Below are 24,090 nucleotides of genomic sequence, written 5' to 3' on the forward strand. Positions count from 1 at the left end.
GTTGGGCGGCTGGTACACCAGCTAGATAGCCAAGCTCTCCTCGGCTTCCCACACGAGACCAACACATTCAATACCTGGAATCTCTGAGTTGGGAAGCACCCTAAAGGAGATAGCCTCTCGGACCAACACAGCCACCACCACCAGCCACCTTCCAAGACTGGTGAAGGACTGAGAAACCTGGGGGGGGGGTGCGGTTCAGTTCTTTCAGGACAACAACATAGAATCATAGAGTTGGAAGAGACCACCAGGGTCATCTAATGCAACCCCCTGCACAATGCAGGAAACCCACAACCACCTCCCCCCTACACCCCCAGTGACCCCCACTCCATGTTCAGAAGATGGCCAAGATGCCCTCCCTCTCATCATCTGCCTAAGATCATAGAATCAGCATTGCTGACAGATGGCCATCTAACCTCTTCTTAAAAAACCTCCAGCAAAGGAGCACACATCACCTCCCGAGGAAGCCTGTTCCACTGCAGAACTGCTCTAACGGATAGAAAATTCTTCCTAATGTCTAGACGGAAACTCTTTTGATTTAATTTCAACCCGTTGGTTCTTGTCCGACCTTCTGGGGCAACAGAAAACCATTCGGCACCCTCCTCTATATGACAGCCCTTCAAGTACTTGAAGATGGTCATTATATCCCCTCTCAGCCTTCTCCTCTTCAGGCTACACAAACCCAGCTCCTTCAACCTTTCCTCACAGGACTTGGTCTCCAGACCCCTCACCATCTTGCCTTCCTGCATCCAGGTCTCTGTCATGCCAGCCAGGTCCACACCCTGCAATGTGATATAATCCTGCAGGGTGACAGTCTTATTATTAATGGACCTGGCATTGCACAACAGCAGTGTTGGGAATGGTGAGTCCTAGGACCTCTACTGTCACTTCTTGGGATGGGTCGCAGGTTGGAAGGGACCCGAGCATATCCATATATCCGGTTCCTTCCCTTACAATACCTGCTCCCACCGCCATACCTTTCGCACGCCCCATAACTGGGATCCCCAGCCCCAGGCTGGCCTTCCCAGATAGAACTAGTCCTGTCTGCATTTAAATGCTCAATTACAGCAACAGCAAACCTAAACCCACTAATCACAATACAATAGCAATACAATATTACAACAGATTCTATTACCTCTATTACCCCAATAAATAAATTACAACCGCTCTAACTAAAAGGTAAATAGACTAAAACACCCTCTCCAGCCAAAACCAGAACAAATTTAAATCTGGGTCGACAATAACAGTTTAGAGACTCAGGAAATTACAGCAATGTAACAAAGAGCAACCTGCTAGATGGAAAAATAGGTACCTACAGAACTTCCCCTGAGAGGTAATAATGATGGAAAGCAAATTGTCCAGTGATCATACTCCAACTTTTAGCTCTAACAGGGACCCCCCCACAGCAAGACTAACCAGCAAGACTATCCTGGAGCCACTTGGCAGTATTAAAAAGCTCAGTCCGATGGTGCGATGGTGGAAGCAAATATGTCCCAGAATGATGTAGATATGAGGCAATGCACGAAGGGACATTACACAGCCACCAAAGGTTCTTCTGTGCCCCTGTAATTAATATTCCATGATTGGGTGGTGGTGGGAAGGAGAGAAGGAAGCAGGGAATGCTGAAAGGATATGGGGGCTGCCTGGAGGAGGGAAAGAGGAAATAGGGTAGGGAAGAAGAAACATGGGAGCATGAGGTACCCCCCCACACACAAATCCATGTGGGTTCCCCACTCGCCATTCTAAATTCCATGCTGGCTGACAAAGTTTCCCCATCTAGTTCTCGTTGGAGGTGTGACCTCGAGGGAAACAGCCATCCATAAAAGGCCTATGAAAGGCTACTTTAGAGTTTTTCAGCTCCAGCCACTCCCATGTCCACTGAGCCAAGTCTGCCCACCTGGTCACAGGGAACGATTAGGCAGCCTGTCAGGCACAAGAGCTGATGCCCAGCTCTCCCAGTCAAAGCTTATGAAACAGTGTCATCATCACAACAGGGTCCTGGCCTGACAGTTAACCTTGTGAAAGCTTTCCTAAAATATCTTAGAACGTTCCAAGGTCTCAATGACAACTATATTTGATTTTGACAGGAACAGAAGAATGAAAGAATTCACCGACAGCATCATCATGGCAGTCTCTTTTCACAGCCTTCATAGGATCAAGAAAAATGATACTGAACTGGAGCTGTGGTCAATCAACAAATCTGATTTCTACAAGGAATTTAGGACAGTGGCAGACATTGGCATGCCATTCTGCATTGTGGGATTAATTGGGAACGGAGTTCTCTTCTGGCTTCTCTGCTGTACCATCAAGAAGTCACCATTCACTATATATGTTGCAAATATGGCAGTTGGTGATGTTATTGTACTCCTCCACTATTTTGTTGCTTACCTTTTAATTTTTTTACCGCCTCGTGCTAGTTTTTACTATCACAATTTAAGGGTCATACCGTTAATGTTTGGATCTGACACCAACATCTATTTTTTAACTGCTATGAGCACTGAAAGGTATGTCATGGTCCTTTTCCCAGTTTGGTTTGAAGCTCGCTGGCAAAAGCATCTCACGTCAATCGTATGCGTCAGTCTTTGGACCTTGACAGTAATACTGACAGTAATAGAATATTATTGTTGCCATCCAAGATACTTGTTACCCCATATTATTGGATTTTTATATTGCCATACTGCAATAGTATTCCAGTATATTGTCAACTATCTAATATTTATCCCTGTGATGGTCTTTTCCACTCTGGCCCTTTTAATCAAAATGCAAAAAAACCCACCACAAAACTTTCCAGCAGTGCTTGATATCAGCATTGTGGCCACAGTTTTTATGCATCTTCTACTCTCTACATTTATTAAAATAATGGTTTTCATGAATTATTTGGCTGCATTTATGCCTAGTTCGCAATATCGTAGAGCTTCTCTGATACTTGACTGTGCGGACACCAGTGTCAATCCTTTTGTATACCTCCTTGTTGGCTGCTGGAAGAAGGAGAAGAGCCAGGAGTCCCTTCATGAGCTTATTGAGAGAAGTTTGAAGGCTGAATCAAACAGAAACCTGAGAACACAAGACCAAGAGCAGGCCTGAATGTGTCTGAACCCCCAGATACCAATCGGAAAGGATAACACTAAAAAAAGAAAGAAAAAAATTGACTACAAATTGAAGCTTCAGAATAAATTTATATTACAGATTACCTCCTTTTACTATTCATTCTTGTGTTGCCCTTGGGACAAGAATTAAGGTGTTGGAGAGATAAACCAAGATGCCGCTGATAAAGGAGGGGTCAGCATGTGAAATTTGCACAGATCTGTGCAGGTGGGGACAGCAGTGTCAGAGGCTGACGAGTCAATGTGCTTAGTACTCAAACACCTACAAGTGGGATGACACTTGGGGAGTGAGAGAAGCGTTCAGTGGAGGTAGGCCAGCCAATGAGCCGTAGCTCAGTGGTAGAGCATCTGCTCGACATGCAGAAGGTCCCAGGTTCAATCCCCGGCATCTCCAGTGAAAGGGACAAGGTAAGTATAAGGTAAAGGTCCCCTGTGCATTCCTGACCCATGGGGTGATATCACATCCCGACGTTTTCTAGGCAGACTTTGTATACTGGGTGGTTTGCCAGTGCCTTCCCCAGTCATCTTCCCTTTACCCCCAGCCAGCTGGGTCCTCATTTGACCGACCTCGGAAGGATGGAAGGCTGAGTCAACTTTGAGCCAGCTACCTGAAACCAACTTCCGTCGGGATCGAACTCAGGTCGTGAGCAGAGTTTGGACTGCAGTACTGCAGCTTTACCACTCTGCACCACGGGGCTCTTCACTAGGCAAGCAGGTGATGTTAAAGACTTCTGTCTGAGACCCTGGAGAGCTGCTGCCAGTCTGAGTAGAGAATACTGACTTTGATGGACCACAGGTCTGATTCAGTATAAGGCAGCTTCATGTGTTCATGAAGGGAGCCCCTAGGAAAAAAGAAATCTGTGGATGAGAATCCAGTCATTTATGGGTCCAGCCTGAAAGCCAACAAAAATTAATATAGACATTGGAAATGTAGGCAATGCTTTGGTAGATATCCTAGAGCAGTGATTCCCAACCTGGGGTACACGTGCCCCCTGGGGTATGAACCAAGACGTTTAGGGGTATGCGGGGAGGGGGGAGGGAAGAATAATGGCCGGAAAAGGCATTTGAAATAACAGCAACTATATTAATTACAAACATTTTGGTAATACGAGGGGTGCAGTTTATGGCAGTGGGCTGCCAAGGGGTACACAAGTGAAAAAAGGTTGGAAACCACTGCCCCAGAGAAATGACTTCTTATTGTTATTCCTAAACTTTAAGAAGCTTTATTCATTCATGCTTTCCGATGATGGCATTCTAGAACGATAACGAACAAATTAAACCCATATTCTCTCATTGCTATGAACTCATTCCCCTGTTGAAACATTTTTTGCAGTGTGCTCATTGTGGATAACTTGTACAAATGTGCACATCCCAAGGAAAAGATAAATGCCATTACAAAGTGTTTTCTCGGCAGACTAAGAAGCCTCTCATGTGCAGTTTGGGCAACAAAGCAGCTGACATGGTTGATAACTCCTTACCACAGCAGGACTTTACAGACAAGGCCCTCCCACTAAGGATGGCTTTTGAATCATATTTGGGATAAGCTTAGGGTTGCCATCCTCCAGGTAGTAGCAGGAGATCTCCTGCTCTTTCAACTGATCTCCAGCCGATAGAGATCAGTTCACCTGGAGAAAATGGCCGCTTTGGCAATTGGACTCTATGGCATTTAAGACCCTCCCCTCCCCAAACCCTGCCCTCCTCAGGCTCCGCCCCAAAAACCTCCCACCGGTGGAGAAGAGGGACCTGGCAACCTTAGATAAGCTGGTTACCCTGGTCCTGTGAATTAATGAGAACTTGGCTGCTAAGTTTAAAATTCCTGTTGCTTGCTAGTTATACCTGACTTTATAAAATCATAGAGTTGGAAGGGACCACCAGGGTCCAACCCCTGGACAATGCAGGGCATTCACAACAACCTCTCCTTCCCCACACCCCCAGTGACCCCGTACTCCATGCCCAGAAGAGGGCAAAAAACCCCTCCAGGAGCCCTGGCCAGTCAGGCCTGGAAGAAAATTGCTTCCTGACCCCAAAGTGGCAATTGGCAGTACCTTGGGCATGCAAGAAAGGGCCACAAGAGCCAAACACTGATGCAAACCTTTCTGCCCTCCCTCTCATGATCTGCCTAAGTTCACAAAATCAGCATTGCTGACAGATGGCCATCTAGCCTTGACTTAAACACCTCCAAGGAAGGAGAGCCCACCACCTCCCGAGGAAGGAGGCTGGCATCCCTAGAGGGAGGAGAAAAATCCCTTTCTCCACAACGCTCATCATTTTATAAACCTCGGGGTGTAGTGGTTAAGGTGTCGGACTAGGATCTGGGAAACCCAGGTTCAAATTCCCACTCTGCCGTGGAAACTAGCTGGGTGACCTTGGCCCAGTCACATACTCTCAGCCTCGACCCTGACAAGAATTTGGACAGGAGACCTCCGAGGAAGAACAGGGGCATGACGCAGAGGCAGGGAATGGCAGGAAACTCCACGGGGTCACCATAAGTCAGCTGTGACTTGACGGCCAAAAAAATAATAATTACCGTGTGTTTAGTTCTTATAGTTCCAAATAAAGTCAACAGAAAAATCTTTGTTTCCTTGTTCCCTGTTTACAATATTTCCTTTTTTCTTCATAAAATGATTGGTTATGTCCTTGTAATGGACTTTATTTGGACATATTCACTGACCTATAATACACTTGTGCCCTGCTGCATTATGATATAAATAGTGTAACATAACAGTGTGTAATAATTGGGTTACTATATATAGTATGTTATAATACAAATACTAACTGATGTTATAATACAGAGATTGACTGTGTTAATATTGGCCTACAACTGTGTTCTTTGACTACTACTCATAATTACAGTAGTCAAGTAGAAAAGGGCAAGAGTCCAGTAGCACCTTAAAGATTAACAAAAATATTTTCTGGTAGGGTATGAGCTTTTGTGAGCCACAGCTCACTTCTTCAGATTCTTCAGTGGGTAGCCATGTTAGTCTGTCTAAAGAAGTAGAAAAGAGCAAGAGTCCAGTAGCACCTTAAAGACTAACAAAAATATTTTCTGGTAGGGTATGAGCTTTCTGAAGTGTGAAGAAGTAGTGAGCTGTGGCTCACGAAAACTCATACCCTGCCAGAAAATATTTTTGTTAGTCTTTAAGGTGCTACTGGACTCTTGCTCTTTTCTACTTCTTCAGATTCAGTATCTGAAGAAGTGAGCTGTGGCTCACGAAAGCTCATACCCTACCAGAAAATATTTTTGTTAGTCTTTAAGGTGCTACTGGACTTTAAGGTGCTACTGGACTCTTGCCCTTTTCTACTACTTCAGACAGACTAACATGGCTTCCCACTGTGAATTATACTCATAATTACAGTTGAGTTTACTATATTGGATATTTTCTGGTAGGGTATGAGCTTTCTCGAGCCACAGCTCACTTCTTCAGATATATTGAACATGACCTGGAGGTTGCCAACCCTACCCATTCTGCAAAACCACTTCTGGGCGGGAGCGCATCCAGGGAGCGGCAAATCCAGGGCGAAACCTCCCGTGCATAAACGGCCTGTAAACTCGCATCTGGACAGTGAAGAAAGCTGATAGGAAGAAAATAGATTCGTTTGAAATGTGGTATTGGAGGAGAGTGTTACAGATTCCGTGGACTGCCAGAAAAACAAATCAGTGGGTTATCGATCAAATCAAGCCTGAACTGACCCTAGAAGCTAAAATGACTCAACTGAGGCTGTCGTATTTTGATCACATTATGAGAAGACAAGAATCACTGGAAAAGACAGTCATGGTAGGAAAAGTTGAGGGCAGCAGGAAAAGAGGAAGACCCAACAAGAGATGATTCACAGTGGGTCGCCGTGTTAGTCTGTCTGCAGCAGTAGAAAAGGGCAAGAGTCCGGTAGCACCTGAAAGTAGGGCTGTCAAAAAAAAAAAATTCGGTACAGTTCGGATTCGGCTGAATTTGACCCTTGTGGGTTCGGTACGTGCCGAAGTCCGAACTCCCCCGCTTCGGATCCCCGGTAATTCGGGGGGATCCGGAGTTCGGGGGAAAATTCGGCCCCAGCGCGCCTTCAGAGGGATTCCCTGAAGGCGCGCGGGGGCCCTTTAAACTGATCTGAGCCTCCCAGCTGGGAGTTTCTCTTTGAATTACAGTTGATATTCAAACTAAAGTCAATGCATTTACCTGGGCTGAATAAAGACCTTGCATTCATGGCCCATTACCAATGCTGATTTCTCCACACCCATCTCTCCCCTGGACATCACAGACTCTTCTGCATATCACACCTAATCCCATCAAGCCTGCTATTCACATTTACATACTGTTCCTCTACTTAAAGACCGATGGATTCACATTCTAGCTGTATCTGAAGAAGGGAGCTGTGGCTCACGAAAGCTCCTACCCTACCAGAAAATATTTTTGTTTGTCTTTCAGGTGCTACTGGACTCTTGCCCTTTTCGACTACTGCAGACAGACTAACATGGCAACCCACTGTGATTATACTCATAATCACAGTTGAGTTTACTATATTGAATATTTTCTGGTAGAGTGTGAGCTTTCATGAGCCACAGCTCCCTTTATCGGATTCAGTATCTGAAGAAGTGAGCTGTGGCCCACGAAAGCTCATTCCCTACCAGAAATATTTTTGTCAGTCTTTCAGGTGCTACTGGACTCTGGCCCTTTTCTACTGCTGCAGACAGACTTAACACGGCTACCCACTGCGAATTATACTCACAATTACAGTTGAGTTTACTATATTGAATATGAAAGCTCATACCCTGCCAGAAAATATTTTTGTTAGTCTTTAAGGCGCTACTGGACTCTTGCCCCTTTCTACTACTGCAGACAGACTAACACGGCGACCCACTAGTAGAAAAGGGCCAGAGTCCAGTAGCACCTTAAAGACTAACAAGAATATTTTCTGGTAGGGTATGAGCTTTCGTGAGCCACAGCTCCCTTCTTCAGATCTTCCCAAAGCTTCTTCAGATCTGAAGAAGTGAGCTGTGGCCCACGAAAGCTCATACCCTACCAGAAATATTTGTGTCAGTCTTTATGGTGCTACTGGACTCTGGCCCTTTTCGACTACTGCAGACAGACTAACACGGCGACCCGCTGTGAATGGACTCCATCAAGGAAGCCGCAGCCTTCCGTTTGCAAGACCTGAGCAAGGCTGTCAAAGGCAGGACATGTTGGAGGGCTTCCCTTCATAGGGTCGCCATGAGTCGGGGGCGACTCGACGGCCCTTCACACGCGCGCGCGCCCAAACTCACATCTCGCGCTAGGGCCTGCCCGCCCAACCGCCCAACCGCCCAACCGCCCCCGCCTCACGTGACCGCCGTCACGTGCCAGGCGCGGCCCCCGGGTCACGTGAGCGGCGCGAGGCTGGCGGGGAGGGAGTCAGGTGACCGCCCCCCCTCCCGCGAGTTCTTCTCTGGCGGCTCGGGTGTGAGGGCTCCGCTCCCACCGCCCTCATGGCTCCCGGGGCGGCCGCTCGGCTCCGGCCCGGGGCTCTGCTCTGCTGGCGGCTCCTGCTCTTCTTCCCGGGGCTGCCCGGAGGCGCCGGGCCCGCCGTCGCGGCCCAGGGCGGCTTCAGCGGCCAGGCGCTGTGCGGGTGAGTGGCCGCCTCCCCCCCCCCTTCCCTGCCCTGCCAGGAGGGCTGGCGCCGGCCTTGCAGGCAGGGCCCGAGGGTGGCTTCCCCGTTGCCAGCGCCCGCCGCAGCCGCCCGCTTCCGTCTCTTGCTTCTGGATGGCGCCTGGCGGGGGAGAAACAGGTCGTGATAGTGGGGAGGCAACTCTGGGTTTATTATTCGCAGCGGGTCGCCGTGTCCGTCTGTCTGCAGTAGTAGAAAAGGGCCAGAGTCCAGTAGCACCTGAAAGACTAAGAAAAATATTTTCTGGTAGGGTATGAGCTTTTGTGAGCCACAGCTCACTTCTTCAGATACTGAATCTGAAGAAGGGAGCTGTGGCTCACGAAAGCTCACACCCTACCAGAAAATATTAAATATAGTAAACTCAACAGTGATTAAGAGTATAATTCACAGTGGGTCGCCGTGTTAGTCTGTCTGCAGTAGTCGAAAAGGGCCAGAGTCCAGTAGCACCTTAAAGACTGACAAGAATATTTTCTGGCAGGGTATGAGCTTTCGTGAGCCACAGCTCCCTTCTTCAGATGCAAGAGTCCAGTAGCACCTGAAAGACTGACAAACGTATTTTCTGGTAGGGAATGAGCTTTCGTGAACCACAGCTCACTTCTTCAGATAGTGAATCCGATAAAGGGAGCTGTGGCTCACGAAAGTTCACACCCTACCAGAAAATATTCAATGTAGTAAACTCAACTGTGATTATGAGTATAATTCACAGTGGGTAGCAGTGTTAGTCTGTCTGCAGTAGTCGAAAAGGGCCAGAGTCCAGTAGCACCATAAAGACTAACAAAAATATTTTCTGGTAGGGTACGAGCTTTCGTGAGCCACAGCTCACTTCTTCAGATCTGAAGAAGCTTTGGGAAGATCTGAAGAAGGGAGCTGTGGCTCACGAAAGCTCATACCCTACCAGAAAATATTCTTGTTAGTCTTTAAGGTGCTACTGGACTCTTGCCCTTTTCTACTAGTGGGTCGCCGTGTTAGTCTGTCTGCAGTAGTAGAAAGGGGCAAGAGTCCAGTAGCGTCTTAAAGACTAACAAAAATATTTTCTGGCAGGGTATGAGCTTTCATATTCAATATAGTAAACTCAACTGTAATTGTGAGTATAATTCGCAGTGGGTAGCTGTGTTTGTCTGTCTGCAGCAGTAGAAAAGGGCAAGAGTCCAGTAGCACCTGAAAGACTGACACAAATATTTCTGGTAGGGTATGAGCTTTCGTGGGCCACAGCTCACTTCTTCAGATACTGAATCCGATAAAGGGAGCTGTGGCTCATGAAAGCTCACACCCTACCAGACAATATTCAATATAGTAAACTCAACTGTAATTAGGAGTATAATTCACACTAGGTAGCTGTGTTAGTCTGTCTGCAGTAGTCGAAAAGGGCCAGAGTCCAGTAGCACCATAAAGACTAACAAAAATATTTTCTGGTAGGGTACGAGCTTTCGTGAGCCACAGCTCACTTCTTCAGATCTGAAGAAGCTTTGGAAAGATCTGAAGAAGGGAGCTGTGGCTCACGAAAGCTCATACCCTACCAGAAAATATTCTTGTTAGTCTTTCAGGTGCTATTGGACTCTTGCCCTTTTTCTACTAGTGGGTAGCCGTGCTAGTCTGTCTGCAGTAGTCGAAAAGGGCAAGAGTCCAATAGCACCTTAAAGACTAACAAAAATATTTTCTGGTAGGGTATGAGCTTTCGAGAGCCACAGTTCCCTTCTTCAGATACCCTACCAGAAAATATTTTTGTTAGTCTTTAAGGTGCTACTGGACTCTTGCCCTTTTTTAATTCTGTGTTTAGGCTTTAAAGGAACTCTTCGCAACTCTCTAAACTATTCTCTTTTTTTAAAAAAAGTGTGTGCCGTCAAGGCGCTTCCGACTCATGGCGACCCTATGAATCAATGTCCTCCAAAATGTCCTGTTTTTAACAGCCTTAAGAACATCAGAAAAGCCCTGCTGGATCAGGCCAAGGCCCATCAAGTCCAGCAGTCTGCTCACACAGTGGCCAACCAGGGGCCTCTAGGAAACCCCCAAAGAAGACGGCTGCGGCAGCACAACACCTTAAGCTGTGTACCAAATATATATTATACATTGTCTTTTTGGTCTTTCTGTCATTGTTTATTTTTGGCATTCAAACATCCCCATTAACAGTGCCCAGACCCGTGCTATGAACAAGAAGAAGAGTTGGTTTTTATACCCCGCTTTTCTCTTCCTTTAAGGAGTCTCAGAGTGGCTTACAATCACCTGAGCCTTGCTCAGATCTTGCAAATTGAGGGCTGTGGCTTCCTTTATTGAGCCAGTCTGTCTCTTGTTGGGTCTTCCTCTTTTCCTGCTGCCCTCAACTTTTCCCAGCATGACTATCTTTTCTAGTGACTCGTGTCTTCTCATAATGTGAACAAAATACAATAGCCTCAGTTTAGCCATTTTAGCTTCTAGGGTCAGTTCAGGCTTGATTTGATCTAGAACCCACTGATTTGTTTTTTTGGCAGTCCTTAACACTCTCCTCCAAACTCCACATTTCAAAGGAATCTACTTTCTTCCTATCAGCTTTCTTCAATGTCCAGCTCTCACACCCATACATAGTAATAGGGAATATGATGGCATGAATTAACTTAATCTTGGTGGCCTTACACTTCAGAATCTTTTCTAGCTCCTTCATGGCTGCCCTTCCGAGTCTCAATCTCCTTCTAATTTCTTGGCTGCAGTCTCCCTTTTTAAAAAATAATTTTTTAAAATTGTTTTTAATATATGGGAGTACAGAAAAAGGGATAACACATTGGGGAAGAGAAAACATTACAACATGTCTGCACTCAAAAAACTCTTCATTATCATTGTTGTCCTACCCCCTCCTTCCCTAGTCCTCTAGGCTTTATATTAACTATGCGATATAAGAAGAAACATCAACTATGAAAGTCAGATGTTTACTGCAATTCACTGTTACTGCTATGCTTTTTTAATCATTACCCATTTTATCCTTTACATATTTAGTTAGAGCCAGGATTAAATATACTAACGTAAAACCTCTATTCTAATTAGACTATCAGTGACTATCAGTTTAAAATCGTGTTTGTCATAAAAACATTTAGTATAAAACATTAGGAATCTCTGCCTGATATAAAACAAATTGTTCAAGAGCTCCCATATTTATGGTATAATGGTTGCCGTTTCTGCTCGTGGTCGTCTCTAAACTAATTTTGTGCTGTCTGGTACAGCTGGGAATCTGAATCTTTAATGAAACTTGCCTTCTGCTTATTTTACAACCCGGGACCTTTCTGTAGGGAACAAGACAGCTTCCTCTCCCCCTTGGGTGTGTGTTAGAGAAATGGTAGCATTTATTGCAACTTGCAAAATGCTTACATTAAAAAAAAAATGAATGTATTGTTCTTGCAGTTTGGCTCAAGTGCCAGCTTCTCCAGCAGTTTGGAAGCAAAAGGGCTATTGTGCCATGAAGCAGAGGTGGAGACCATTTTGGCTCAGGTGCTGGAAAAAAGGGTAACGCCTACCTGTGAAGGTGTTGGTGTGCTGGCAAACAAGATTGGAAAGGGAGAGATGAGGGCAGTGCTTGAGCAAGCATGCTTGGAGCAGGCCAAGCCCCCAGCAGCGCTGCCAACATCTCAAGGGGTTCCTTTGGACTCCACTGATGATGGGTATAAGCTATGTCTGTTGACTTCTGCCTCACTGCTAGATCCAGAAATGCTGCCAGAGCCTTGGTTGCTTGGGTGAAGATCTGTCCCCAGGTGCCAGGCAGAATGGCCAGTTGTGGTGCAGTCCTGCTGTGGAGTTGTCTATACCTACCATAAAGAGCTTTTCATTGTTTTCTGTCATCTGCTAAAATTGCTACCAGGCCCAGAACTCTAATCGGTTCTTGCTACAAGCCGTTGGCTCTAATATAATCAGTTTGGCAAGCTCATATTTGAATAATATTTCCCCAGTGGTAACGTTATTGCAACATGTGCTTAATTGCTTGTCTGGGTCTTTTTTGTAAAGATTATACAATTATTATTGGCTAGGTTGTCTGTAAACTTGCATAGTGTGCTTGGATCCTGTGAAATCAAAATAATTGCATAGATTTAAAACAGTGTGTGCAGTTGCAAGTCTAGCAGTTGGAACCAGTTTTTCCTGTGCTAACTTAAGCAGATATCAGGTTAAATAGTAGGGGGAAGTCACTTACTCTAGAACAGGGAAGAATTATTAAATGGTGCTTTTTTGCTTTGGATTTGTGATAGCTCAAATTTTCTAAATTGGTGTAACTTTGTAGGAAAGCAGAGAGGAAATTCTATGCTCAGAGTATCCCGGAAAATGTTAACAACTTAAGCTGATGTGTTGTTCAATATAGAAACACAACATAATAATACATCCGTTCACTGTTTTAGTGTGTTCAAATTACTTTACAAACATTATCTCAGTAATCTTTATGCTGACCTTGTAAGGTAGGTCAGTACTGCCTGTTCTCCAGTTCCCTGAGCAGTAGTTCTGGGTTGGGTCTTCTTTGGACGAGACTCCGAAAGGAAGTTATGGTGTCTCGGGTAGTGTTTCCTTTATTTACATATATATGCAAACAGAGCAGATTGGCTGCCTGCAGGAGTATTTACTTGCTTTCAGTCAACCTATGTTGTATCACACTCTTCATACCTGTCTGTGGGAACTTTGACTCTCAAAAGCATATACTCTGAAAATGTTGGTCTCTATGGTGCCACTGGAGTTGAATATAACTGTTCTAGTGCAGACCAACATGGCTACGCTGTGACAGCATCAGACTCCCACAGAGTACCGGTATTTGTAGCCCCACCAAGATTGTAATCTCCACTTCTGCTAAATCCAGCCAAATTCTTAGCTCTTTTTCACTGTTAACATTCTCCCAACTTCAAGCTGTTTCTCGTATACATTCTCACATACATCCCAGCAGACAGTGTTTCTCAGACCCCATCCCCTGCAAATGAATTGTCCGTTCAGTTAACATCCTTTGAAGACAGGGTTCTGAGGAGGGAATTTCAACTGTTAACTTTATTTTACAATGCCTGGGTGGCTAGTATCAAATGTGAAAGCAGCAAAAACAGACCATCCACAGGCAAGGTAGAGAATTCTGCGTACTGGGGACGTCCTATATATACATGTTAAAACAACCTGTAGGTTGTGGGAAAAACCTAAACAGCCTGATGAGAGCTGAGCATACTCCTGGAAGCAAAGAATAGAGCAGATGGGCCAGTTGAAAGAAAAAGGAACATGAATATGGGAAGAGTGGCCGCCTCAAGATCTCTCTCCCATTTCTTCCCAGCAATTCCTTGCAGCCCCCTGGGTAAGCTGGGTGCAGGGGTGGTGAGCATGCTATGCCTGGAGGAATCCCTAGGTATATAGAAAAAAATTCCCATTTGTTCCCCTTGAAACAGAGTGTCTGTATGTGCCATCCTTGGGCAGAATGAATGCAGAGCAGCGTTCTTGCATACAATTCCAGTCTGCCTGTCTAAGTCTGAAGCAGCTTGATTAACCGCAGCTTAGTGGCTGGAGGGAAACCAGAGTAGGAGATGCAGAATCAGGGACATGTCCCCTGCCCAGTTTCTACCCCCTTAATCAGGATCCATGAGGGGCAAGTCCCCTTAGTATCCTGCACAGTCCTTGTTGGGAAGGAGATTAACTAAAAAGAGGGGTGTTCCTTCTGATCCCAGTTACCGCCTGACCTGTTTAAGAGATCCTGTACATTTCATAGCTGAAAATACAGTGGAGGGAAGTGGAGAAGAAGTGTAAGAGATAAGTGTTGTTAGATGTGTATCCCCCCATCCCAACTGAAGAGCTCTTAGCACAGACTGGGGGAGACGGAAGTAATTTGTTGCATTGCTCAGGGTGATGAGTAAGTTCTTTGACCACTGCTGAGCAGTGTATTGCTTTTGTGCTTCAGAGGTGGAAGGAAAACCTCCCATCTTTTTCCTCCTTCCAAGAGATTTGGATGAGACGGTTTTCCAGTGCTTTATTTTCCTTTAGCGGATGACCATTTCCATCAGTTGCTTGTTTAATAAGATTAATGGCGGTGAGTGTTGTATTTACCGTTGCCAGTACAATATTTGGGAAATTTGGCAGTTTCAAAGTTAATGTTTTTCAGGCGACTGTCCCTCAGAATTGAGTGAGAGTACATGTGTATTGTCGAAGGCAACATACATGTGTATGTTGTGGATTTGTAAAGTGAGAGGGGCATAACACCACAAATAATCCAAACAGGCTGTGCAGGTAAAATTCTAAATCTCTGATTCTTATGCATGTCTTCTTTCAAATGGTGGAAGGATATTGTAATCATCAATGTAATATGCAACTGATGAGGTACCGCAGTGCCCACTGTGGATGAGAATTAAATTGCTTGCCCCCCCTAAAATTAAACTGTATAAGGGAAGTACATACTATATTGTCTGTGCGTTTTTACAAGTATTGCAATGAAAAACCTCAGAGCTTACAATTTGTGTGAATGTAACTTTTAAACCACACTTAGTGTTCTAATCAAAATATGAGCTTGTTGCAGCTGGCATATAAAACTAACAATGATTATTCTCTTTAAAATTGGCAAATAATGGTAGTAAATCTGGCTGGTCTAGGACGAGACTTTTTGTATACCAGCAATGTGTTTGCTTAATCATACAGTAATGGTTCCAAACAGGATATGAAACTTTGTTTGAAATGCAGTCACAGTTGCTATATCTTTGCGTGACATTGGAAGAAAATATCTGAGCCAAGTAAAAGAAATGGATGGAATGTTTTAAAGACTTATTTAATATGGTTAAGCTAACTATTCTGTTAAAATTGGGAAATCAGTATTTCGATGTGTAGATATCACTGCAATAGCATATGGAGTATAGTATGAGTTGCGTTAATTTAATCTTTATATTTGCATATTCATAATAATCTGTTTTTAGAATAAAGTATATTAAAAACAATATTTACTGAATAAATATACCAAATCAGATCCTGCTATTTACAGTGCTGTCCAGTTTTCAGATTTTGGAAAACTCTGCATCAGTGCTCCTTCCCATGATTCCTTGCAAGTTTTCCATTTGTCTGACTGTGTGTGTGTTAAGTGCCATCAAGGCGCTTCCGACTCATGGCGACCCTATGAATAATGTCCTCCAAAATGTCCTATCTTTGACAGCCTTGCTCAGATCTTGCAAATTGAGGGCTGTGGCTTCCTTTATTGAGTCAGTCCATCTCTTGATAGGTCTTCCTCTTTTCCTTCTGCCCTTGACTTTTCCTAGCATGACTGTCTTTTCCAGTGACTCTTGTCATCTCGTGATGTGACCAAAATACGATAGCTTCAGTTTAGTCATTTTAGCTTCCAGGGTCAGTTCAGGCTTGATTTGATCGATAACCCACTGATTTGTTTTTTTGGCCGTCCACAGTATCCGTAACGCTCTCCTCCAACACCACATTTCAAAGGAATCTGTTTTCTTCCTGTCAGCTTTCTTCACTGTCCTACTTTCACACCCATACATAGTAATAGGAAATACGATGGCAGGAATTAATCTAGTCTTGGTGGCCAGCGACACATCCTTACACTTCAAAATCTTTTCTAGCTCCTTCATGGCTGCCCTTCCTAGTCTCAATCTCCTGATTTCTTGGCTGCAGTCTCCCTTTTGGTTGATGGTGGAGTCAAGGAATAGAAAGTCTTCAACAATTTTAGTTTCCTCATTGTCAACCTTAAAAGTTGTGTAATTCTCCTGTAGTCATTACTTTTGTTTTCTTGATGTTCAGCTGTAGTCCTGCTTTGGCACTTTCTCTTTTAGCTTTCAGCAGTAGTCGTTTCAAATCTTCACTATTTTCCGCCAATAATGTAGTGTCATCGACATATCTCAAATTCTTAATGTTCCTCCCTCCAATTTTCACTCCACCTTCATCTAAATCTAATCCAACTTTCCTAATTATATGTTCTGCATACAGATTGAAGAGATAGGGAGATAAAATACATCCTTGTCTGACTCCTTTGCCAATTGGCAACCATTCTGTTTCTCCATATTCTGTTCTAACTGTGGCCTCTTGTTCAGAGTACAGGTTGTGCATCAAAATGATCGGATTCAGAGGCACACCCATTTCTTTTAAAACCAGCCGTAACTTTTCGTGATCCACACAGTCAAAAGCTTTGCTGTAATCTATGAAACACAAGCTGATTTTCTTCTGAAATTCTTTCATATGCTCCAGTAACCGGTGTATATTTGCAATATGATCTCTAGTGCCTCTTCCTTTTCTGAAACCAGCTTGAACATCAGGCATTTCATGTTCCATATATGGTAACAGCCTTTGCTGTAAGATTTTGAGCATCACTTTACTTGCGTGAGAAATTAATGTGATGGTCTGATAGTTGCTGCAATCTTTGACGTCTCCTTTCTTGAGAATTGGAATGTAAATGGATTGTTTCCAGTCTGTGGGCCATTGCTTTGTTTTCCATATCTGTTGGCATATTCTTGTCAAGATTTGATTGGACTCCATTTCTGTGGCTTGGAATAGCTCTATTGATATCCCATCTGCTCCTGGTGATTTGTTTCTCCCGATTGCTCTCAGTGCAGCTTTCACTTCACTTTCTAAAACTGTAGGTTCTTCTTCAAAAGATTCTTCTTGGAAAGAATCTTTTATCCTTTCATCTCTTCTGTATAGTTCTTCAGTGTATTATTCCCACCTTTTCTTTATTTTGTCCTGTTCAGGTAATGTATTTCCCTGCTGATCATTCAGCATGCCTAACCGTGCTCTAAATTTCCCTTTGATTTCTTGAATCTTGTGGAACAGATCTCTTGTTCTTCCTTTTTGTTGTTGTTTTCTATTTCTTTACACTGGCTATTATAATAGGTCTCTTTGTCTCTACGTGGGAGTCGTCGGAACGTTGCACTTAGACTTTTGATTCTGCTTCTGTCACCTTCTGCTTTTGCTTCTTGTCTATCTTTGGCAATTTTAAGAGTTTCCTCAGACATCCATCGAGGTTTTTAATTTCTTTTGGCTACAGGAATAGTCTTTGCACGTTCTTCCTTGATAATATCTCTAGTTTCCACCCATAGTTCTTCAGGTTTACATTCACTTGAACTCAATAATGCAAATCTGTTCCTTATATGGTCTTTAAACTCTTCAGGAATATTGCTTAGATTGTATTTTGGTGCTATGAATGCTTTGGTGTTTTTCTTAAGCTTTATCTTGATTTTTGATATTAACAATTCATGATCTGTACCGCAGTCTGACTAATAGCATGCAATTTTCTTTACAGAAGGTGGTCTGTCAGCAGCTTGTAACTCTGCTGTTTCCCAGGACTTAATTCCTTAAATGTAACTTGAATGGCTTATTTCTGTGAGTGTTCTTGAAAGAACTGAAGTGGGTTAATAGAAATTAAGAACATACACAGTTATACACCGTAAAATATGTATATATCCCAAGGTGTTCCTTCAGCACCAATAAATGCCATTTAACCCCCTTGAGATAAACCTTCAATATTAGCCAGCCAAAAAAGGCAGAGTTTAGCCCTTAAACCAGAAACTGTGGCAGTAGTTTGGTATATGTGAAGACAAATGTCACTTTGGCTACCAGTTTCTTAGACTCTCCCTTCTCCCATTGCCTAGGCCGTTTTTAAACATGGAGTGTCATTAACGTGTAGTTCTCCAAATCTTCACCCTAACCACTTTGCACCATTAGAAGGGGGGATTGGCTGGTCTACCAAAGCTATCTTAACACTGTCTCTAGATAATCTAAAACAAGTTTTCAATTTCTATTTTCAGACATCCCAAATATTCTGTACCTTCCTGCCCCCCTGCTGACACTTGTAAGGAAGATTAAAACACTACAAAGAGCACTGTCAAAACAAAATTCCCTTGATGAGCTGTGTGTTTCTCTAACTTAACCAAGGACCTCAAAGCAAATGTGAATGGAAGTTCTAATTTAGTTTCACTCTTTGCTTGGCATTACAAAAGATGGTCTGTCAGTAGCCGTGATAGTATTATTATTTCCATATTGCTCATTTGGCAGTTGAGGGGTCGAGAGAACAGTAGCTGGCCTGAAGCCGTCTAGTGAGTTCATAGCAAGGGTGAGAGCTAATCTTTAGTGACTATAGTAGCACCTGTTTTCTATAATTTGGTAAAAACCTCTGAGCTAGAAGTTTAGGAGGAATGGAGCAGATTCTTGAGTGACTGCCAATAAGACAGCTTGACTAGTCAGGTTGAATTATAGGACCTTTAAAACAAAGACTGTATTTCATTGAGGAATGTGAGGATAATGCAAAAAAGCACTCTTCATGTTGTTCAAAAATCATTCTAAATTTAAATGAATGCTTAACCTCAAATATTGATTTGTTGAGTAAACAAGTTCTGCAAATGCAGGGCTTCCATCAATACATTAGCTTCATTCATTAAAGAAAATGAAAGAAAACAACCTATTGTATTGGTGAATCTGTACAGTATTGTCATGCTTGGCCATGCTTTATATTTTAGATACTCTTCTATTTTATTGTCGTGACTCTTAGGGTTCTAGCATAGAGCAATTCAAACCTTTTCACAATGTAAAAGTGGATGTAGCTGGTATATACTTAAAGTTGGAATGTAGATGACATGTTAATTTGAATGTCTGTGGCCTTCAGAGCACCCGAGGCCAGGAGATGCATAATAACATGCAGTTACACTCAGTTTAAAGTTGACCTGATAATACTTTGGTGGATCCACTCTAGTGAACTCTGTGCTCTTACAAATGTAACTTATTTCTGATGCACTGACATTTTCTCAGAAATTAAGGGATAGGTTTCATACCAGGAAGATGTTTTATTCAAGTAGAAATGTTTCAAAAAATTACAAATTCCTGAAGATTGAGAAGTATAGAGTTACAATAGTAAATTCATCTCCACCATCCACACCAACATCTTGAGCATCACCTTTGTAATCGTCTTCATTTTACCACCTTAAATGTAGATGGCAGTTTGCTGTATCCCAATAAACTGTAGGCGTACATGATGTTCTACTGTGATACATAGCTTGTTCTCCCTTGCCCTGTCCTGCTAGCGTTCTAATTTCACTCTGCCTTGTTAAAGGGAAGGACTGGGGCTCAGTGGCAGAGCTCTGGTTTTGCCTGCAGGGAGTCCCCAGTTTAATCCTTTGCGTCTCTAGTTAAAGGATTTCAGGAGACAGGTGTTGGGAAAGACCTGTTTCTACTTGAGGTCCTGGAATGCTACAAGTCAGAGCTCGACTTGGGAAAGCAAGCTAAATTAAACGGTTCAATAGGATTTTTGTAACGCTTAATATGTGAACTCTTAAATGCAAAATTCAAACAACAAATTTAAGTTTAAGGACATTCTCTTAAATTTTTTTATACTGTGCTTCTATTTCTAACTTCTTTGTTCAGATTAGTTGAAAGCATTTAAAATCTTGAAAAAAGGCAGTAAAAGGTGAAATGTCAAAATGAACAAGAGCAGAATGAGAACATTCACAACTCCTCGTCTTTCTAGAGCCTTCTGTTTAGCTAGACTGAATACTAACCCCTCTATGGTTATGCAGGGCAGGATTTTGAATATACCATACCCAGACAGGACCTGTCCTTGCTCTTCTGGCTCTATTGAGTCATTAGCTCATGCCCTCTTGGTATGCCGCTTTCATGATGAACGGTCACATATCTCTCCACTTTTAACATATAAATCTAATGCCTCTATCTCTGACATAATGCCTTTTTTACTAAGTGACAGGGATCCCAAGGCTACATTGTCAGTGGCAAGATTGATTTCAGTCCTTATATCCCTCAAACATTAGATTTATGCTGCTCATGATCAATGGATCAAGGAGCTTCTATGGGATAATGGAAAGGAAAGAGTGAGAAAATTCCTAAGTAAGCTGAAATCATGTGGTAGTTAGATGCTGTCCTGGTGTAAATTCATCGCAGAATGCCATTAAATTGAACACAGCCACCATTTAACAGCCTCTCCATGCAATCTTGTGCAGACTTCCTCCAGTCTCTTTCCATTGATTTTAACTCTCAGAGTTCTGTCTTAGGGAAAGCCCGCCCTTTAAATCAGGCTTGTCCAAACTGTGGCCCTGGGTGGCTATGAATGCTGCTCAACACAAAATCGTAAACTTACCTAAAACATTATGAATCAGCTATAGTTACTGTGTTTTATGTGCGGCCCAAGACAATTCTTCTTCCAATGTGGCCCAGGGAAGCCAAAAGATTGGACACTTTAAATGTTCAGTTTTAGAACAGCTGATCTTCTTCATTGCACTGTGATATCTATTTTCTTAGCTGTTACAGGCATTTGTAAAGGAGTGTCTTTCCCAAGCGGTATATATGTCCCTGAAATGTTATGTCATTTGGCTCATGGAACAGCCCTGCACCTCAATAGAGAAAGTTATGGAGGCAAGACAAGAAACCAGAATCAAATGCTTTTGAAAGATGTAGATTTCTCTTACCTGTTTTCAAACCAGTACACCAGAGTAAGATTTTTTTCCCTATTTAAATGTCTCTCCTCCAAACCTTGCACATGCAAATTAGTCATATTTACATTTGGCTGCTTCCTTCTCAGCCTACTCAGATTTCAGAATCCTGATTGAAGAAGTCAGGTAGGTATGCCCAATGATTGAAGGATAATAGACGTTTGGTAGGGAAAGGCTGTGGGAAAAACACTCCTTTTTATACACTTTTAATTTATTGATAAGGCATCAAAATGATCGTCAAATTAAGAAAATTCCTGCCCCACTGTGCTGAATTAACAAACAAGTTTATTTTGTGAAGTGACGAAGCAGGGGAAGGGTAGGAGATAATATTAAGGGCTGGGTATTAGCCCATCTGAAACAAAGGAATTGTGTGAAAATCCCACATATGTGTGTGCTCAGAGGCAACCTGCTCCTGAATTATATATGCTTGGGAAGGGAGGAGTCTGCAATAATTCCTTAGTAAGGGAAAGGTCCTTGCATGCGCAGAGGTACTTCCTGGACTCCGTCTTAAATGTTGACAATGGAGCAAGTTTTCAAATTGTCCAGTGCAGTCTGATTATGGTTTTTCCCCCTAGATGCAGTTCTAAGACTATGGCAAAGGTGTTAGACAAGGATGTATTTGATCTCCCTATCTCTTCAATCTGTATGCAGAACATATCATTAGGAAAGCTGGATTAGATTTAGTTGAAGGTGGAGTGAAAATTGGTTGAGTGAAAATTGGGGAGAGGAACATTAACAATTTGAGATATACCAATGATACTACATTACTGGCAGAAAAGAATGAAAATTTGAAATGACTACTGGTGAAAGTTAAAGGAGAAATTGCCAAAGCCGGACTGCAGCTGAACATCAAGAAGACAAAAGTAATGACTACAGGAGAATTACACAACTTTAAGGTTGACAATGAGGAAATTGAAATTGTTCAAGGCTTTCTATTCCTTGGCTCCATCCTCAACCAAAAGGGAGACTGCAGCCAAGAAATCAGAAGGAGATTGAGACTGGGAAGGTCAGCCATGAAGGAGCTAGAAAAGATTCTTAAGTGTAAAGATGTGTCACTGGCAACCAAGATCAGGTTAATTCATGCCATCGTATTCCCTATTACTATGTATGGGTGTGAAAGCTGGACAATGAAGAAAGCTGATAGGAAGAAAATAGATTCCTTTGAAATGTGGCATTGGAGGAGAGTGTTACGGATACCATGGACGGCCTAAAAAACAAATCAGCGGGTTATAGATCAAATCAAAACTGACCCTAGAAGCTAAAATGACTAAACTGAGGCTGTTGCACTTTGGTCACATTATGAGAAGACAAAAGTCACTGGAAAAGACAATCATGCTAGGAAAAGTTGAAGGCAGCAGGAAAAGAGGAAAACCCAGCAAGAGATGGATTGACTGTATCAAGGAAGCCATAGCGTTCAGTTTGCAAGATCTGAGCAAGACTGTTAAGGATAGGACGTTTTGGTGGACATTGAGTCATAGGGTTGCCATGAGTTGGAAGTGACTTGATGGCACTTAACACATATGCACAGTTCTAAGGCGTACTTTGTGTCTACTCAGGTGGGAGGCCTGTTTTTGGGCTATACTGTTTCAGGCATTAGGTGGGGGCTTACATAATGGAATGAAAGAAATTCATAGAAAGAAATTCCGCATAGAATGATAAAGAGAAGTTAGGCTAGAGCCCTTTTCCCCGATGTACAGCTGGCTTTGTGGAAAGACTTCTATTTTGGTATGTATTTAAACATGTGTGCCCGTACTTTCTATCTGAAGCAGAACAGGCTTGCTACCTCAATGAGAACCAAGCGTTAGACAGAGATATTATTGCTTAGAACTTCAAGTAGCCATTTTGCCGGACTCTGTGCTTGCTATGAAACAAATATGCTATGGTTTACTGGGAGTCATGTGCCTTGGAAATGGAAGCTGAGAAGGCTTCCTTACAGTCATGGCTTTGAAGTGTTTGGCCCGCTATGTGTTGCTTTAATACCTTTTTGAATCAGTGTGCCGATCCCATGGGTAAGACATTACTGTCCGACCATGAAGGTCGGTCATTTGAACACTATCAAGCCATATGGGAGCTGCCTGTGGCTAGGGTCACAGTATCAAGCCATATGGGAACTGCCTGTGGCTAGGGTCACATTTACAAGGCCTCTGAGATGGGAGAGAGATTTGTAAGAGTACTGTAAAGTGATACAATTGGAGAGGAAAATACATTCTTCTAGGGTTGCTAACCAGGTGGTGGCTGGAGATGTCCTGGGAATTACAACTGATCTCCAAGTGACAGAGATCAGTTTGGAGAAAAGGGCCGCTTTGGGAGGTGGGCTCGATGGCATTGTACCCAATTGAACTCCCTCCCTTCCCCAATCCCTGCTCTCCTCAAATCTCCTAGTATTTCCTGACCCAGAGCTGGCAACCCTACATGCTTGGGCCTTCTCATGAGGGCACTGCTAGATGTGACAGGGTTTCCAGGTTGGACCTGGGGATGCCACTGCAGATCAGGGGGTAATGGGGAGATTTTAAAAAGCGCCGGGGGCTTATTCCTGATTCTTAGATGCTGTTTCTCTGTATGCCTTTTCAAGTACTGAAACAGCCAGTGGCTAACCTGGGGACGCAGTTGTGTCTAATGGTGCCCCTAGTTGGATTTCTTACTACTGACGCAGCTTCCCAGAAGCTCAGAGCTTTCCTAAGCGTCTGTCCTTCCACAGACTGGCTTAGGAAGGTCTTTTTGCGAACTGGCTTGCTGCTTTTAATCTTACAGATGGTCTGTTTTATTGGCTTAAATATTTTAGTGTTCTTGTTAGCTGTTGGTTTTAACTATCTCTGTGGTGTTCCTTGTGTGTATTTTTGTTCTGTTTTGGGGTGGGCTACAAATACTGTAAATGAAGTGTGGATGTGTTGAACTCATTGTCGCTTAATGCTCAAAAGTTAAAATTTGACCATTCAGTACCAGTTCTGTATTAAATTGCTTTT

General features: G+C 43.2%; 2 protein-coding genes across 2 annotated transcripts in view; both read left to right on the plus strand.

The window, feature by feature from the left end:
• Positions 1-2,121: 2,121 nt before the first annotated feature.
• On the plus strand, positions 2,122-3,081 carry LOC130481210 (mas-related G-protein coupled receptor member H-like). The gene has a single exon (XM_056853959.1). The coding sequence runs from the start codon at positions 2,122-2,124 to the stop codon at positions 3,079-3,081; it is 960 nt and encodes a 319-aa protein (XP_056709937.1).
• A 5,475-nt stretch (positions 3,082-8,556) lies between these two features.
• The window catches only part of IGF2R (insulin like growth factor 2 receptor), a 102,489-nt gene continuing 86,955 nt past the window's right edge, over positions 8,557-24,090 (plus strand). The window contains exon 1 of the mRNA XM_056853310.1: positions 8,557-8,696. Within this exon, the coding sequence (XP_056709288.1) occupies positions 8,557-8,696 (140 nt within the window). The remainder of the gene's footprint in view (positions 8,697-24,090) is intronic.

Source organism: Euleptes europaea, chromosome 7, assembly GCF_029931775.1.
Source record: "Euleptes europaea isolate rEulEur1 chromosome 7, rEulEur1.hap1, whole genome shotgun sequence".
Classification (NCBI taxonomy): Eukaryota; Metazoa; Chordata; class Lepidosauria; order Squamata; family Sphaerodactylidae; genus Euleptes; species Euleptes europaea.